Genomic DNA, 18,889 nt, shown 5'->3' on the forward strand with positions numbered 1-18,889 from the left:
TAAATATGAAAAATAACAAAAAAATACCAAACAAACAGTGCACCAGGAAACGTTTTCGCCTTGCAGCACTTTAGAGAGCCAAAGTGCCCCCTAAATTTTTTTTTTACCCTGTGAGTAGCTGATAGTTTCTTCAATGGTCGAAAGAAGAGGAAGCACAGGGGAAGCGCCAGGCATGCACCCTCGCCACCTGAATCTATCGATCATTTTTGGCTCCATTGTCGTCGTTTCACCTCTTTGAGAAGAAGACTGCTGGAGTTGCCCTTACAGCAACTTGGCCTTAGTTTGAGCAGCCCACACTTGCTATCATTTGGTGCCACCACACTTGGGTTCAGCCACAGGTCTGTTTGTGACGCTGTTGAAAATTTCTTGCTGGAATCTCATCGACTACCTTGCTAAAGCTTTCGGTATTTTCTTTTTATGCTTCATTATTTTTCGAATTATTCTCTCTTCTTTCTCTTTCACTCTCTCTCCAATCCAAACTCCTTTATATATATATATATATATATATATATATATATATATATATATATATATATTATGATTATTATTATTATTTATAATTATTATTATTATTTGTTTTCTGTTTTGTTTCTTTTTTTTTCTTTTTTCATCCTCTCCGTGCCCTTCTTGTGGCAGACTCCCCCGGTGTTCCTCTCCCGTGTGCTTTCCTTTTGCCTTTACTACGTACAGGTGAATACCAACCTTTACCACCCGATTCTTGGCCGATCCCCCAGAGTGGGTATGTGCCATTCTGTCGTATTGTAAAACATTTTATTCGCCGGGAAGAGCTTGGCAAGAGGTCGCGTTAAGTGGTCGAGAGTACACAGCCCTCGACGACTTTGTCAGCCCACTCCACCGCCAAAACTTGCGTTCTGGGGTCAGAGCTAGCCAGCACGGTCTCCCACCGCTCGAGAGAAGGAGCTGTAACTAGATCACCCGGAGGTGGCTCTATTTTGCAGTCCCACAGAATGTGATCGTAGGTAGCACGTTGGCCACAGTGTTTGCAGTTTGGGTTGTAAAGATCTGGATAAATGTGCGCGAGGAGTGATGGGGTGCGTATCGATCTCGTCTGTAGACGACGCCACGTAACCTCTTGTTCTTTAGTAAGTCTTTTGTCTGGAGCGGGGAAAATTCTCCTCTCCAGTTTAAAATGATTGGTGAGATCATGATATGTGATCATGGAGTGCTTCGTGAAATTCAGGGAGCCAGACTCATCCACTGCCCGGTCGCATTCTGTCGTAGGCTACAACAACAACAACAACAACAATCTCCCGCCGTAGGTATGTGCCATTAAGCCTGAGGACATCATCATCATCATCATTTCGAGTGCGCGCTCCCGAGAGCGATAAGAAGACAGCGACGAGGCACAGAGGTAGCCCAGCCGTTTGCAGGTATACACGCGATGATGATGATGAAAAGCCTTTATTTAATAAAAGAGGTGAGGCTTTCTTAAAGAGCCCCGCAATGGGTGGAGTCCCTATTCCGGGACCCCATTGGTCGAAGCCGCCAGCTTAGCCCTCTTGACCAAAGCCTTTTGGGCCTGAAGGTCCGAGCAGCCAAGCAGGGCCGCCTCCCATTCCTCTCTGGTAGGGTTGGGGTGGGGGGGGAGAGCTGAGTTGCGCTGGCAAGCCCAAACCATGTGGTAGGTGTCAGCCACCTCGCCACAGTGTTTGCACCTGCCAGTGAACGCGGGATCGAAATGTTTAGCCGCAGCACACCACGGAGCCCCAAAGCCATGGGTGTCCTGCTGTCGCGGGATCTCAAACGTTCCCCTCCGACCCGGGTGATCAAGTTTGTGCCCGACAAAGAGGTCGCTCCACTGACGTCACTGGATGAGCTGTTCGGGTACAAAGACCGGATGCTGTGCGCCGTGGAGCCGCTGAGGGATACCATCAGGCGGGGGAGGCCCGAGGACCCCAAGATCCTCTTCTGCCACGACATGATGGGCGGTTACCACGAGGACAGGTAGGCAGCAGGAGCCTACACGGAAGCTGTGCCTGTTGAGGGAGCGTTGAGAAACATGAAGAGAATCCATTTGGTTACGGAAGAAATGCGTATTAGTGATATTTCGTGGTTAAGAAAAGCGTGGTAGGGTTTTAACGCAGTTAAACAAAGTTGACATGCCAAGGCATCTGCTTAGCCTGGTTGGCTCATATTTTTTCTTTGCCGGGTCGCTGGCACATCTGGCGACGATATCAGACTTAAAATTAAGTTCTGATCGAGGTTAAGCTGATCTGATCTGTTCGCGCGGCAGATGGAAGTTGATGACGATGTGCAATGCACAGCGTGAAAGTGTGCTGCAGTTTAAAACTAGACGTGATCGGCTGCGGCGATAACGTAGTGGCCAGTGAAACTGATCCCTTCAAGCCGCCGCGGGATCGAAACCCAGTCAAAGCGATATTTACTTTATTTCTGCATGGGCTGCTGCTAAGCTAGGTTTGGCCCAAGTCAACCTCGCATTGGATACGGCTGGCACGACGCTCCTCAGAACTAACTCGAACTTACCAAAGTTTATTTTGAAACGAATTCAAGCGCACAACAAAGCGCACACAAGAGAGGAAAGACACAGGACAGGCGCTATAAGCTATAAACTATGCTACGCTATAAGCTATAAATAAGCTATGCACCATCTAGCCCAAACAGAAGTTTTGTTAAATTGCCAAAGTTTCTCCGAGGCTTCACATAAGATTCTTGCTTAGGACCCCGTTAAGAGTGCTTTCGTACTAAAATAAATGGGCACTGGCAGGACATGTAATGAGAGAAGTTCAGTGATAGTCGCTTGGGGTTAGAGACTGGATTCCAAGGAAAACTAAAAATAGCAGGGGCAAAAAACAGTCAGGTGGGCGAATTAAATGCGATTTTAGCGAGCACAGGGTGGGCAGCTGCTATCGTGGCACAACATTAATTAGAGTTCATTTGGGAGGCTTTCATCCTCGTCACTGACCTCCACCTTATGTCAATTTGACTATACCACAAGAAGTGGATGGTCTGAGATTGGCAAAGCAGAGAAAAGACACGACCAACTTGTTCAAGCTTCCATGTTGCATTGCACGAGAGTACAGGAGGAATACTTGGAATGCACAGAGCGCTTGGAACTCCTCCCGTTCAGCCATCTGCTGCCTGTGCAAGACGCGCGCTTGGGGGCAGCTTTCTATGGCTCTGCGGAAGAGGCATCGAGCTTTCGACGGCGGTTAGCAAACCTGTGTGATTGGCTTGTAACAACAGCACGCTGGAAGCAGCCGTCGCCTCAGGTTCGGACGCCATTACTATTGATGGAGAAGTCGTTCTTGCTTATATAACGGTGATGGCGTGTAAACTTCCTGCACATTTTGAGCTGCATTTATGGGAAAACACTCTTCACTAACTTGTACAGCGAGTGATGTCTGGCTGTTGCGACCTGAGCGCTGACGCTTGCGCTATCTTCCAGTCTTGAAAACGGACACGTGGCAACACTTAATCTTTGAGCAGAAAATGGAGTTCGCTAGGTTAACTTCTGAGTTATGCGTATAATAAGGAATCAAGACGCACGTCGCTGCACAGAAGGCAAGCGCCGCTTTTATTAAGGAGGTGCCAAGAACCAGTTTATTGTATTTGGCCCTTTCGCCCACCCCATGAGCCCCTTTTACGCTCTAGCTTAGATCGTACTGTTGTGGCAGCAAAGCAGCCCCCACATTGAAGTCGACGTACAGCAGGAAGCTGATATGCGTATCGGGGGTTGGAGAAGAGGGGGGGCAACCAGTCCAGTCGGACACTTTTCCGCTCCTGGTGCTTTCCCGCTCCTCAGGGGTCTCGTTGATGTTCCGGAAGCAACGCGGAGCGCGCTCAATATGGCGCGTGCTGAGGTACTATAAGAAACACGATTTGTAGCTTTTTTTTCTTTTTTCTTTTCTTCCTTCATCTGCTCAATGCGCGCCGATTCTGGCTCTCTCTCTCCTCCTGTGTTTCACTCCATTGTTCCTTTACTCATGGCGTGCCTAAGGTCCCCACTTTGACTAACCGCCAGTGGGCGTATTTATTCGAGGAACTAAAAGAAAATGGCACTAGACATTCAGCAAGGTGGCCACTGATGCGCCTGGAGAAGCTAAAAGTATTGCACAAGGGCATGAACTCGCTTTGTTTACCTCAATGCTAGTTTAAGCAGATAATTACTGCATGCCAACAATAGTTGTGTGCACTATGAATGATTAGAGGCTTCAGCGCACTGAGACAAATGTGCAAGGGAATAATGTCTGATTGTTTAGTGTTATATTGGTCATGTCCAACATTCCTAGACACAAATTATGAACATTGAAAAATTGTAAGGCACTGTTCTGGAACTATTGACGGTAATGGTCCATTCTTCCTATGTGTAGCAAAATCTTTCTTTTCAATTGTCTCCATAGCTCGCACCAAGCAGTTAAGACTCCCATATAAAACTCCTGGGGACGCTTTTCACAACAGCAAAAACACAAGTAGAAAAAAAATGCAAGCCCGCCTACGGCGAATCAGCAGATGTATAGTTATAGTTAAATCTTACAATATATGAAAAAATTGCGTTCATAAACTCCTTCCCACTCAAAAATGCTTTTGTCCAGAACGCTAAATTCAACATAAGTGAACATTTCGTCGATGTCGCTGAAGCTCATTCGCGTGCATTCAGATTTTATTCTATTGTTACTGACCAAAACAAGGAAACAAAATAAAGTGCACACGCTTAATGTAGTTGCTGAGGAGTAGGCTGACGTGAAGACGAAGCAAAATGAAGAATAAAAAAGTGTAATACACAAAAAATTGCTGTATTATTCCGGCCCCGGATATTCAAGCTTGATGCGCTGCTTCAAGACGGCCGTATGCTCTAGTTTTCACCAGCACTCATTGGAACAGTTGTTAATTTTGTTTGTCTTAAATGGCAGTCGCTTGTGTAATCGCAGTGCAACGTACGAAACTCTTTCAACAGTAGCTCGCCCGGCAACAAAGTCTTCCTTTCTCTTTTGCAAGCACCATAATTACCGCAGAAAGATGTTCCACCTTCGAAAATCTTATTTCAGGAAAACGACGCCAGCGTTCGCAAAAACACGCTTCACGGGCGGCATATATGCAGGAGCAGCGACTTCTCGATTTCAATCTACGCCACATCAGCCGGTGTCCGAAAATCAGGCCATCATGCCCAACATTCTGGGTCAGAAGTATTGCAAAATCGAAAATTCTAAGATACAGCTGTGAAATTATTGCCTTTGATGGTCCATTCTTTTGATATGTAGCAAAATCTTTCTTTTAAAATGTTTCCATCGATCGCATAGGGCAGTTAAGACGGCCATACAAAACCAATGGGGAAGGCTTTTTACGATAGTAAAGAACTTAATAGAAAAAAATGCAAGACTGTCATCGTGTGATCTGCGGACATATTTATTGTTATAGTGAAATCTTACGTTATATGAAAAAATTTCGTTCGTAAACTCCTTCCTGCTCAAAAATTCTTTTGTCCAGAATTGTTTGCGTACGTCCAGTACTCTTTCTCCCATTATTACTTTCGCTAGCCTCCGTGCCTGCTCCGCAGACGCCGTCGCAGATGTGATAGGGATACAGCGCCCCATAATTAGCAACATGCCGCGTTAAAAGTGTTTACAATACTTTCTTTTTCTACACGGGGCAGCACTTTATATTAGAGCATCCTACAGCACTCGGTAGTACTGTCACAAGCTCAAGCTGTGACACAAGTCACATAGAAGATTTTTGATGTTTTATGGTATATGGGGTTTAACGTCCCAAAGCAACTTCAGCCTATGAGGGACGCCGTAGTGGAGGGCTCCGGAAATTTCCACCACCTGGGGTTCTTTAACGTGCACTGACACCGCACAGTACACGGGCCTCCAAAATTTCTCCTCCATCGAAATTCGACCACCGCGGCCGGGACCGAACCCGCGTCTTTCGGGTCAGCAGCCCATAACCACTGAGCCACGCGGCGGCTCACATATAAGAAGCCCTACGTGATGGCGAGGAATGAACCAAGCCGTGCGAACGGGTTTCATTGCGAAGCGAGGGATGAGGTTGGCGTCAGAATATAGACGGAGTTGCCTGCATGAAGCAAGTGTTCAGAATCCACTTACGGAATAGGCTGGACAGTGATTTTATTGCCGACTGTGCGCAGGGCGACCTCATAGCTTGTGAACCGCTTGGTTTACACGGCAACATTCACGATTTAAGCCTGAGCCCTTGCATGTGTATTGGATGCGACTGCAGGCATGTTCACGGCTGCGAAGTGACAAACCCGTACCGGTTTCACCACTGGCAAATCATCAACACCTTCGTCTATTATACGCACAACCTGGTCACCATCCCGCCCCCCGGCTGGATCTCAGCTGCCCACAAGCACGGCGTCAAAGTGTTGGGTGAGCAGGCCTTGATGTCCACAGTGCATGCGTGAAGGGAAGGGTTCTATGCACCGAGACAACCCAGTAGTCAGGCGACTAGGTTATACCACAAACAACTTCAATGCTTGAAGGGATGTGCACGCGCAAGTAACGATTAACCAAATATGACTATACGAAGTGCTTCGGGGAAGACTAAGTAATTATCAAAAATATTATTTCTGCGGTGAAAGCATGGTTGAGTCGTTTTAATAACTGAGCTTGTAAACAAATTTCAATAATTAACTTTTTAACTATTAGTGCTAGGCGCCTAGTTGCAATTAGAGATTTGTAACCTGTCATTAGTAATAGCCATATCTATTTTTAGAATTTCGCAAGCGCGGTTATCCTTGGCTCAGTGGCTCGACAAAATTTGTCTTTTTTGTGAAGTTGCATGCACTGGAAAGGTTACTTTGACTGCTTGCTTTTCTAAAGCGCGTGTATTTTGTCACCATGTAGCCAAATATTGCCGAGCCACAGCGCCGTGGATAATCACGTTTTCTAAATTCTGAAAACAGATATGGCTATTACTAACGACCGGCTACCAATCTCTAATTCCAACCAGTTGCCTAGCAATGGTGGTTAAAAAGTTAATTACCAGAAATTAGTTGACCAGCTTACTACTTAAAACAAGCCACATCTTTACCCCCAAAAACCTATTTTTTAAAGTTATTTATTCTTCCCTGAAACACCTGGTATAGCCAAGGGTCTGGACAGGCACAGAAGGGACAAAATGTAGTCACGGATCAAGTCATAATTGTTGAACGACGTTTCGAACCTCGTAAGGGTTCCTTGATCACAATGAGACGGAGAAAGCGTGTGACTACTCATTTTTCACGAGGTGCATTATAGGTCGTTGCATGAACCAAAGCAGCATGTGTAATCGGGCCAATATTGGAATTATATTGGCAAAGGCCGCTCCCGCAAAGGTCCGTAGTAAAACCAACCTTTTTTGCGATATTGGGGGCCGATTACCTGTTCTGGTTGTGAACTTTCCCGTTTTGCCATTTTAGAACTGGCTGCAGCCGCCGCAAGGAGTCCGGAAGACGGCATCAGGGTAATCGATAGCTTGCAAATACCGTATTTACTCGCGTAATCCTCGCACTTTTTTTCCCTGAAAATCAACGCGAAGTTTGGGGGTGCGATAATTATGCGGGGAAAATTTTCAAGCAAATGTTTCGGAGTGTTAAATGAAAAGATGAATGGGTGCGAGATCGGGATTGTTAGGTCCGCTATTGTAAATATAACGAAAACATTACTTTCAAGCGGAACTTACCTTCGTTATGAAAGTACAAGGTGAACGTAAGCTCAAGCTGCTAAAGCACTTTATTTGCCGCGCGCAACCTCCCGTCACTACTCGCGTTTAGGGTGCTTAGAATCGCCTAAATACGGTAGTTGTAGCCGCGGTCAATAGATGGCGACCGCTACGACAAGCAGACGGCTCGCGGCAGTAATTTTGGGGGTGCGATGATTATGCGGGGAAAAAATTTTTCCCAATTTTTGATAGCCAATGTGGGGGGTGCGAGCATTACGCGAGTGCGAGCATTATGCGAGTAAATACGGTAGTTCTTTACATTGACAGGCCCGTTCTGTACCTTACAGCTTGCCTCGCGCCAATGCGCAAATACACGAGACAAAGCTTAAAATTATTCGGGGCCCTGCACTACGGGGTCCACACATCTTTAGTCGCTTTCGGACGTTAAACCTCAAGCCCATAGCTTTGCTCATCCCAACAACTCTTGCGTAGCTGGCAGATTGGTATGTGCCCAATGCGTAAGTCGTGTGTGGCAAGCACGGACTCTGCCGTTAAATTTTCACCTGCTCGTCTTGTACGCCACATTGCGATCGGATAATCCACACGGGTCCCTGAACCTCTTCGACATCTTTGACTTGCTCAGTAACCAAATTCTGTTTTTCAAGTAAACAATACGCTTGGCAAGCATGTGCGGCGTACCACCCCACATGTATCCTGTATTTGTACATAGTGTATACTGGCTCCTTACCCCTGTCCTTTCTTACTATCACTCCTCCCTTTCTTTCTAGCCGTTGTTCAGGTGCTTCAGGTTTCGATGGCAGATGCCGCGGCTGACAACATCTTTTCCTTCCATTGATGTTTTTATTAATAAAGAGCCACTAACAACAACAAATAAACAATAGCTTGATCGTGTTGGGTTGATGATGATGATGATGATGAAAAACATTTAATAATATTTACAGAGAAGTTGACAGAGAAGCAGCCTCTAGTGGGCCGCTCCTCTTACAATACTAGATTGAGTCCCTTATTCAGGGATCCCATTGGTCTGGACCGCCACACGAGCTCGCTGAACCAAGGCTTGTTAGGCCGTTAGATCCAGGTAGCCGAGCAGGGCCGCCCCCCAGTCCTCTCGAGTAGGGGAATGGGTTGAGGCGCTCTAGATAGGCCGACCGCCCTTATGAGGAGACCTAATGCACCCAACTAAAAAAAACTGTTGGTTTCCGGCGCTCAAGCACACTGATGACACGTCGCTGTCATTTTCATCACTGTGCACTGCTGCGGTAAATGCAAAGCTAAATGCTTGCAACTATTGAAACGTGCCTTTAATGTGTCATTATTTTTTGATGTAGTGCGTTTGATGTTCCTAATTTAGTAATGCAGCGGAAAAAATAACATGATACAATATATCATCATCATCATCATCAGTCTGACTACACCACTTCTATGTTTGGGGTGAGTAGTCAACTGACTTCGACTTCTATGGAGTGAAAACTACCGTTTTAGCTTGCTTTATGATGAGAGTGTTGCCTCCCCCATGGAAACGCAGTAGTGGCTATACTCTTGCCAGGGAAGTTTGGAACATTTAACGTTCTAGAAAACTAGTAGCAAGCCGGCCAGTTATGTTCGAAGGCGACGTTTCGACTTGCCACATGGTGGTCTTGTTCTCTTTAACGCATCTTTTTTGCCAGAATAATTCCGTGCTACTTATGCAAAGGGAAGCGAGAGAAATCTGCCATACTTCTATAACGATATTTCACCATTTTCATCTTTAGAACCTGGTGCAATCGATGGTACCCACACCCATGGCCGTAATGGCATTCGAACTTATGCGACATATGTGAAATTCTATTGTGACGCACAGGGCTCTTACTGCAAAGCTCATTTTTACGACGGTTGTCGCCCAGCAATGGCCGCCATTTTTGCGAGCATGAAGCTTTCTGGCTCACAGTTGTTCACGTAAGTTTTCAAGGCAACGCATTCTTTTTTTTTAACCAGAGGCAATGAAAACCTTGCGCAGTGTCTCCGAACGATAACAGTAACACATAATGAGAAGTGTGCCGCCTTGCGAGTCCACATTATTACCGAGACCCCAAATTACATCGTCTTATCAGCCTAACTGTTACACTGAACAAAAATTCATCTTCCCTCTTTTGTACTTTTCAGGAACCTTCATGCTGGAGTCTAACCAAGGCATGGAATGCATCCAAACAATCAGAGATTCTGGGATCCTGTACCAGGTGGCGGCCCAGTTGGCTCTTGTTGCCTCACTGGGAAGGTTTGACGGCTGGCTCGTCAGCGTCGGATGCAGTATGGTTAGTGACCATCCACCACCAACCTTCCGTAAAGCAGTAAGAAAATAAATCGCCGAGGTGGCTTAGAGGCTCTGGAGTTCGGCACCTGAGCGAAAAGTTGAGGAATCGTACTCCTGAAACGGTGGAAATGCTATGTTCCGATTGAGGCGAAATTCGAAACATACCTACCCAACAATTCTGGACAAAAACAACTTTCAACGGAAAAAAAGTTTATGAACGCAATTTCTTCATATGTTTCACTATAAAATTCAATATATCCGCATATCTGCCGTCAGCAGGCCTCCATTTTTTAGCTATTAATGTTTTTGATATCTTCATATACCTACCCCTATGGTTTTCTATGGCAGTCTTAGATGCTCGATGCTAGCGACGGAAAACTTTTTTTAAGGATTTTGCTGCGGATCCTAAAAGAATGGACTAATACCTTAAATATTTCCATAAAAGCACCTTACAATATTTTAATATTCAAAATTTTTGTCGAAGAATGCTTGACATGGACGCTCATGTACTGGTTAAACCAATCTTGTTCTAGTTGTCCCGGAGCCTTCCACTACGCTCCTCTTTCTATCTTCTTTCTGTCGATCCCTGATTCATTCCTTCCCTCGTGATGCAGTCGAGTTTTCCAACTAGAGTGAAACAGTTACCGGTCCTTTCCTTTTCTCGTACGCAATTTTCCGACTTCCTTTTCGGTACCCGTTCCCAGGATGCAACCTGCGTGCAGTTCCTCAAGAACATGCTCAAGGCCATCACTGAGCAAACCCACCGCGCTGTCCCCGGTTCGCTGGTCATATGGTACGACAGTGTCGACACGAGTGGGAAAGCGAGCCCCCAGAACGAACTCAACGAGGAGAACTCCGGCTTCTTCGATCTCTGCGACGGCATCTTCCTAAACTTCCACTGGACCGAAGAAAACCTCCAGAGGTCGGCGCTGCTGGCAGGCCCCCGCAAGAGCGACGTCTACGTGGGCGTTGACGTATTCGCCAGAAACACACAGTATCCCGGTGGCTACGAGATGTCCCAGGTACTGCGTGCTGACTGCTCAACTAGTGCACAGTACAAATTCTATCGTTTAAAGCATTCTTTACGTTAGGTACTACGGCTGCGATAGATAAATTTGTTTCATTAGACCATGCATATCAACTTTAGCGACCAACACTTTTTGTGTTTTTTACCGCGATAGCGTTAAAGGCCCGTTCCCCAGAGATTCCGGTGTCGGCGTTGCCGGCGTTGTGAGCAAAAAATCGCGGGAACGGCTATCGCAAGTCGTCCCAGAGAGCAACATAGGAGGAAGGTGGGCCTCTGCAGGTCAATTCAATATATCTCAGGCATATTTTTAATTTATCTCCACTAAATCAACTTTATTTCATTGTATTATACGCGCTTACAATAATTATATTGAGCAGGCGGTTCCTATAGTCCGTGACTGGATTTGGATGTCCTTTAATACTCATTGAATGCTCGTGCGCACCACGTGGATGAGTACTGTTGTAAATTTTGCGCATTAAGCCCAACAATTCCATTAAGATACCAGCGGAAATGTGTTTGATTCTGTGCGAATCAATTTCCAGAGGCCATTAAAATTCAACTCGAAACAAAAATCTACGTAGTATTATCTGTCTAATATTCAAACCAACGAACCCCCAATATAATCTTTGTGGCGTGGGTTTTTTCTTCTCTACCGGAGGCGATGCAAAATAGCGGCGCACATGACTGCGCAGGAGCATATTCTAGCCTTGTGGTATGCGAAATAATAATAAAGACGGCTTTCATTCTATCCCAGTTAAGCACAGCGCTGTTTTCAACGAGAAAGGTTAAAGCGCGACCACAGTCATGAGCCGCGGCTAAGTTGCTGTTGAGGAAATGGGACAGCGGTCAAGGCAGCCAACTTTTTGCAACTGTCTTTGTGGCAGGTGACCTTTTATCTCCTGAACGACGAACCGTGTACATGATTTAAACTCTGCACCCCTCCAAGATGAAGGCACTTGCCCCTAGTTGCTCGTTGCCGCCGGTGTTAAGGCCAACCTCCCAGGAGAGGTTTTAACTGCTCCGCACTGCGGAGAATGTTCGTAATCGCTTTGGTAGAATGCCTTCATCGTTAACGGCGACGGCTTGCAACTTCTCTTTTTCAGGCAGTCAGAACGGCCCGTTCCTACGGCTTGTCGGCCGCCATCTTTGGTGCCGGCTGGGTGTACGAGACGCAGGAGAAGAACAATTTCGCCAAGAACCAGTATCGGTGAGTCTAGACGGTGCAATGGGAAGGACACATATTCCGCGACAGATCTACAGGAAGCAGTTTCTTGTAGGAAGTCGCCCTTGCATTGAGGCTGGACACGCATCATTGTTGGTCGAGCTGTTAATTGACGATCGCTTCCTCAGACGCTCCTGGCGATTTTGAGGCGGAGTGAAGTTCCTTGCAAAATGGCTCCTTTATGGTCATTGGAAACAGTTGTTTCGAGGAACAATTAACCAGTGCGGTGAGCTAGTTTTATTTGTGAAACGCAACTCTGCGAGAAGCTTTGAGACGTACTGAAGCTGCGTAACTTATTTCCGGGTGTTTCAGAGAGCGACACAACGAGAGCAAAGGGAAAGTGAGTTTTCTAGAGTGCCGCCATCTTGGCTTCCTCGCGAGAGAAGAGGTTTCCTGACGGCAGTGAAGGGACTCTCAGAACATTGTAGCGGTGGCAGACTAGGGACGAAGGAAGGACGAGACACACATGGTGCTTCGTCCCTCGTCTACCAGCGCTGCAATGTTCAGAATATCAAACAAATTTGCCCAGCAACGCACCCTACTCAAGAGAAGGGACTCCTGTTCGTGAGATTGAAGCACACCCCAAGGGGCATTGAAACTCCCTTTGCAAAGAAGTTTCAGTGCCTGTTGGGACGTCAGTGACAGGAGAATCCCACTTTGTTGATTCTGTAGAGGTCTCTGGCAATGGCTGCTTCTCACATGATGTCGTTTGGTCGCGAAAGCCATCCCTGCACCACATTAAAAGCGGAGGCTTCGAGAGTATTTCTTCTTTCTTCCATCGAGCTCTCGTCACACGGACCGTTGTGCGCAGGCTGTGGGGCTTCCCGGACGACATCTGTCCGGAATGGCGTCTCACAGCGCCCCCGATCTCCACTAGCTTCTGCCAAGGCTTCGGCAGCAAGCTGTTCTCTCCTGGCGAGGTCGGTCGTACTTATTTTTTGTTTGTAATCGTCTTCACACGGCTGCGAGTATTCTTTAACGAATACGAATACAGCAAGAAGCCGTTACAGTTGTCGCGTCTTGAGCTTCCCTGGTGAAGTGAGTATTACAATGTTACAGCATCAGCATACTGGACAGGCCTGTCTGGAATGCAGTGGTCATCATCCTTATATAAGGACGTCATAAGGTCGGGGCGTATTGATGAACAGTATATGCTGGGGGCTGCAGGGGAGCAAAAGGGGGGAAAGGAACTTCTACTGAACCCTGCATTCTTGTACTTTCTTCGCAAAAAAAAAATTGTGGGCGGGAGTGATGTTTTCCGAAACAAAAATCTAGGCTTCAGGCGGGAGATGCTGAGGCGACCGTTCCCTTCAAGGAAGAAATTGTTGTTTCTGTAGTACACGAATTGCTGGTAATGCGCGTGCCTATCGGTGCTCTGCAAAACTGTTGTCGGTCACGTTTTACTGCATTTGTTATCTGACGTAGATAGCAGAAGGAAACTACGACTGATAATCTGGGATTTCTTAAGTATAGATTTTTTTAAGTGTATTTAACGCTGTGTAAAGACATTTCCTTGTCTTTCTTTGGGTTCCACTGGCAGCTTTTCTATTTGATTAGGATCCTTTGGATTCCACTTGTGTTTATGTTGGACGCATGTCATTGCACGAACAGGTGCGCGCAATGACCTCCAGCGTCCTTTGTCACCCTTAGCTATTCCTAACATCGCGCGTATGCATCGTGCAACCCTAACAATGTGAACGAACAAAAGCCTCCTCGATATCGTGAGTTTCAACGGCGGCAAATTAAAATTTGCGCCCCTCTATGAATCGCATTAATTAACCTAAGCATACATATGAAAATGGAGTCAATAGAGTCAGCCTTTGCCTAACACCATATATGCGCGTCTAGCACGGAAAGTTTCAGTAGCACTGCCCCGTTCAGCGAGTGCATTCGTCCCGAAACGCGTGTTTGCAGATGGCGCGAAACAAGACATGGTTCAACCTGTGCAAACAGCAGCTGCAGCCCCGGGACCAGGGAAGCTGGCTGTGCAGCACCTGCGGTTCGGCCACCGTGTACCTGGAGGACGGCTACAAAGGGGGAGGCTGCCTTCGCCTGGTGTTCAGGGCCAACGAAGACCGCCCCGACGCGGACGCCTACTTCAGGTGGCATTGCCGCGGTTGTACAGCGTCGCAGATTGCACGCTGTTAACACTCGGCAGGGGAATCTTGGAGGAAAAAGCTTGTAGGACAATCATTGCTACGTCTGCAGTACGGGTAGCATCCCGTTGCACTTAACGGAGCTCCCATAGAGGTCTATGTGTTTTTCCAGGCTATGATGTGCACCTGTAAACGCGTACATGCTCCACAGTTCTCCACGTGAGCTTGGACCTACAGGAGTTACATGGGCTCCCACTGTAGGCCATGTGTTATTATTTTTAATGAATGTTGGCCCATTTCACGACGAAGGTATAGAGCAAGGGTGGATTCACCTTTTCACAGTCAGAGCCTATGTCAAACGTTTACAACCTAGGAGGGTTTGCTTCTAAGCCATGTACTTTTACTCTTATAGCATCAGTAGAAATCGTAGCTGTCACAGGGGGAAAGAAAAACGTTTCTCTTATCTAGAAAATATTTGGAATGATGGGGATTGATAAGGAGACCGAAGGCGTGGCAGAAGGTAGATACCAGAAGCCCACGTGGTCAAAATTATCCGGAGCCTTCCACTAAGGCGTTCCTCATAGCTTGAATCGCCTTAGGGCATTAAATCCCATAAGCAAACCGAACCCAAAAGTGCACATCTGTGCAAAAACCATGCCAGGAGGAAAGGCAAGGGGAAGTCAAAATGAAGCCGTTCTCAAGGCCTTTCATGCACTAAAAGTGGACGTAAATCACACGAAAGGTCATGCCGTTGTGATGGCTATGTGGTTATGGCGCTCGGCTGCTGACCAGAAAGACGCGGGTTCGATTCCTGCCGCGTCGGTCGAATTTCGTTGGAGGCGAAATTCTAAAAGCCCGTGTACAATGCGGTGTCAGTGCACGTTAAAGAACCTCGGGTGGTAGAAATTTCCGGAGCCCTTCACTACGGCGTCCCTCATAGCCTGAGTTGCTTTGGGACCTTAAACATCCATAAGCCATAAGACACGAAAGGTTATGCCATGCCGGAGGTGATGTGAACAGGAAATTCTTTCAGGACATCTACTCGACTTTACGGTTTAGAAGGTGCGGAGTTCAAACACAACTTCTTTGTATGCTAACTCAGTGGTTGCAGGCCACTACCCAAAGCTGACTGTCCAACTTAAAGGAGGCGATGGGCCTCAAGAGGCAGCCGGGTCTCGAAGCGGAGTTTTTCAGTCAGTATTATGAGGAGCCCTGGAGAAGATTTGTTATTTGTGATCCCGAAGCGACACATGGGCTGTGAGGGAAGCCATAGGGAAAGTCTCCGGACTAATCCAGACGACATGCTCTGACTTTGAACAGCACGCGGAAGGCTTTCCGTTTCGCCTCCATCGGAACGCGGCCGCATAGCCCCAAACACGTAGTAGTATGAAAAATGACAGGCGCTTAGCATACAGTTATGTTGAGTTATCAGCACTAGCTGGTTCATGAAATTATTGGCGAACCTATGGCGTGATGCACCGAGTAGGGAACAGTGCATGGAATGGGAGCTGCGCAGCTATTGTTCTCATTTTTTGAACCTCGCAGAAACAAAACAGAGGAGGAAAGAATCCAAAACATTCATCTATACTATTCTGTTTAATTTACTGAAATAAGTACGAACAGATACATCATGCGCGATAAAATGTTTCAGTGTTAATGGAGTATGCACACAAATTTTTTTTGCTATTTGTTCTCTTCGGAATGGCCCGTAAATGTGTACTTCCTACTCATGGACACCACTAGCCCACGTCTGGCAATTATATCTTTCAGAATTCTCACTCTTCTATGCTCTGCATTAGAACGATTGCGCGGACATTTACAGTAGTTGTTGCAAACCAAGCTGTTTAACCAAATTCCTCTCCGGCAGGTTGTTCGGCTGCGACTTTCCTCTGGGATCGCTCGCGGTCAGCTACTCCTTCAAGCTCAACTCCGGCAAGTTAGCCGGTACGGACGTGGCTCTCATACTGAAGGCCAAGACTGCCACTGGAGAGACGCAGGAACTCTCCCTCGGCACGATAGCTACCCAGCCCGAAGGAGACAACTACACGCTCAGGCGCGAAGTCGTTCCCAACGCTGACGCTCCATCAAACGACACAGAAGCTAGGTGGATCACCAGGTGCGCACTTCATAAGCTGTCCGGTCTATATTTCTCAGCGATAGCACTTGGCCCGCTAGGCGAAACTGCTGTGTCGTGTGTCATCGTCGGGATTCACACACCACCCTTGCCTATCACAATCTTTATCTGCAGTATGTTCAGCCAGTGACATGCGCGCGACACTGCGAATTTATCTGTACTCGAGGCTCTGGGAATGATGTCCCGAGTAAATTTCACAGGTTCTTCTTCTTCTTCTTTGCACCAGAGGTGCCCCGCCAGAGACGGTTGGTAACTCGAAGGCTGAAGCTTATTTCTTCGCACCAGGGGTGCCCCGTCAGAGACGGTCTTGTGATCAATTGAGATGCAGGGATAAAAAAGGCAATAACTGAAGATTTATATACAAATATTTACAGAATATACAAGTTAGATACAACGGCAAAAAGACAAACAACCAAAAGGCGGAACTGGCTAATACTAGGGGAGGCCCCTACTCGGCATAGCCGAAGATGCATAGCATCACACCTTAGCGCAGAACCCCGCTTCCGGCTCCGGGGCCCGGTTTTAAAGCCCTAAAGGCCCGGCCCACATTTCGTAGCCTCCAATCATGTTGCGGTCTTAACATCATTGGTTCATCCAGGGCATGGCCAGCCCTCCAGCTTCCGTAAGGTAGAGCACTCTCTCCACCACAAAATAAAAACAAACACAAATAGACATTCGTGCCAGCACGTGCGCGAATCGGTACCGCGGGGCGGGGTGGACACCCGTACTACTTGGCGCGTTCGCGAGCGGCCGCGTTCCAAATAGGAGACGCTTCGCTTTGAGCGCCCCCAGCCGCGTTCCGATGACCCCGCGTTCACTACCGATCCCTTACATCCCGCTTAGTGAGGCCCCGACGAGGCGGGGGCCTCGTATTATTCTCCTTGTACTGTCATATTACTTCACTGCACTGTTCCTGCTTGTTTGTAAACAAACCGCTGTTCGTCAAGTTACGTTTTAAAAATTGCAGGTGAGGCTTAAGATAGCGTTAATTAGTTAATGCTCATATATGTGGATTTTGTCATTCTGAACTTTACATTCATAGGTGTCTGGGAGTCCCCACACCACTTAAGGGATGAAGAGATGCACCACTGCCCAGCGGTTAAGGGGTGCATCACTGCCGTGCGATGGCATTTGCAGCTTGTTTGACACAAGTGGTTCTCTCTACGAGCAACCTCTCGCGATCAGTCTTTAACAGGCACCTGTCATAGCGGTCAGTTTGCTCACAATCCGGAGGGCAGGTTCTGATGACGCAACAGGGTCACGTGACCTATGTGACCCGCCTATGTTGCTCCCCGTCGGATGGCCACCTCACGCCACCCTATTTTCGCTCACAACGTCGACGCGGGTATTTCTGGGCTACGGGGCTTTTAACTCTATCACGTTAAAATAACGAGGCTTACCCCTGTCCGAGTCGAAGAATGCTTTTTGATGTCCCTGGACATAATCGCCTCGACTCTTTTCTCTCCAGGAAGTACCACGTGAAGGACAAGAGGGACGCCGACGGGGCCACCCTCGACGAGGTAGGCGTCCGCCTGTTCGGTGGCTGCTCAGAGGCCATCCATTGCCTGCTGGGTCAACTGGACATCCAGCGGGAACCCGAGAGCACCGACGCCCCTGCTCTAGATGCCATAGAGGAAAAGTCGAAAGTGGACGCTGACGAACCGGCTGAGAAGCGGCCGCGGGTCGAGCAGGCCGCTGGAGCGCTGGCCAGTACTCAGACCACCGAGTGATAGTAAAAATTTTGTTTTTGCGTTCGGCTTGTCCTCTGCTGTTTCATCTCGTTCAGGGCTTTTACAGTGACAGTGTATAAGGGAATTTCTAGGGCAACACGTGTCCTAAGAAACTGTTGTACTCAATTCTTTGCCTTTGAGAAAGTTATGCGGAAGACCCTCTGTGGTCATGGCATGCACGTCAGCTTTCAACAGGCTGGAGTAATGGGCGTCTGTAGAGGGATGGAGTGGAGAGGACGGCTTGGGGTTCCAAGAAGACGGACAGTTTGCGAGTTTACTGAGGATCCCGATGCTAACGTGAGGATTCTCGTTATATAAAATTGCACTGTAGAATTCCCCCGGCTGTGGGTCGCTGAGGGTGGGGTGGTGCAATTACAATTGCCTACGGGCCAATTCGTTTATTTTGATTGGCTTGAACCCGCGATACAGTAGTGGTGCGGCAGAGGCCCATTTTCTTATTCATTTATTATGCCTCAAACAATACTTTGTAGAAGACTCACAACGGCCATGGGTCACCCACAAAATACAAGATGTACGGGTATTTTGCATTTTTGTGTTACAGACGCTTTTCACCAAAAAGAAGCAAAAAACAGGAAATTTTGAAAACAAGTATCTAATTGTTAGTGTACTTCGATCCAGAGGAAAATAATACGTCCCTACCATGCCGTTTAAATGTACTTGGTATGCATTAAAAGCTTACTTTTCCATCAAATTTGTATAGAAGAGCA

General features: G+C 47.3%; 1 protein-coding gene across 1 annotated transcript; it reads left to right on the forward strand.

The window, feature by feature from the left end:
• The first annotated feature begins 495 nt into the window (after positions 1–495).
• Positions 496–18,185, forward strand: LOC149346790 (cytosolic endo-beta-N-acetylglucosaminidase-like). The gene is made up of 9 exons (XM_089586686.1): positions 496–1,965; positions 6,220–6,368; positions 9,805–9,953; positions 10,657–10,974; positions 12,083–12,186; positions 13,013–13,121; positions 14,116–14,303; positions 16,165–16,413; positions 17,900–18,185. The coding sequence occupies exons 1-9, from the start codon at positions 1,700–1,702 to the stop codon at positions 18,159–18,161; spliced, it is 1,794 nt and encodes a 597-aa protein (XP_089442812.1). The 5' UTR covers positions 496–1,699; the 3' UTR covers positions 18,162–18,185.
• Positions 18,186–18,889: the final 704 nt, after the last annotated feature.

The sequence above is a fragment of the Amblyomma mixtum genome, chromosome 4 (assembly GCF_055824585.1).
Source record: "Amblyomma mixtum isolate Tamu chromosome 4, ASM5582458v1, whole genome shotgun sequence".
Lineage (NCBI taxonomy): Eukaryota > Metazoa > Arthropoda > Arachnida > Ixodida > Ixodidae > Amblyomma > Amblyomma mixtum.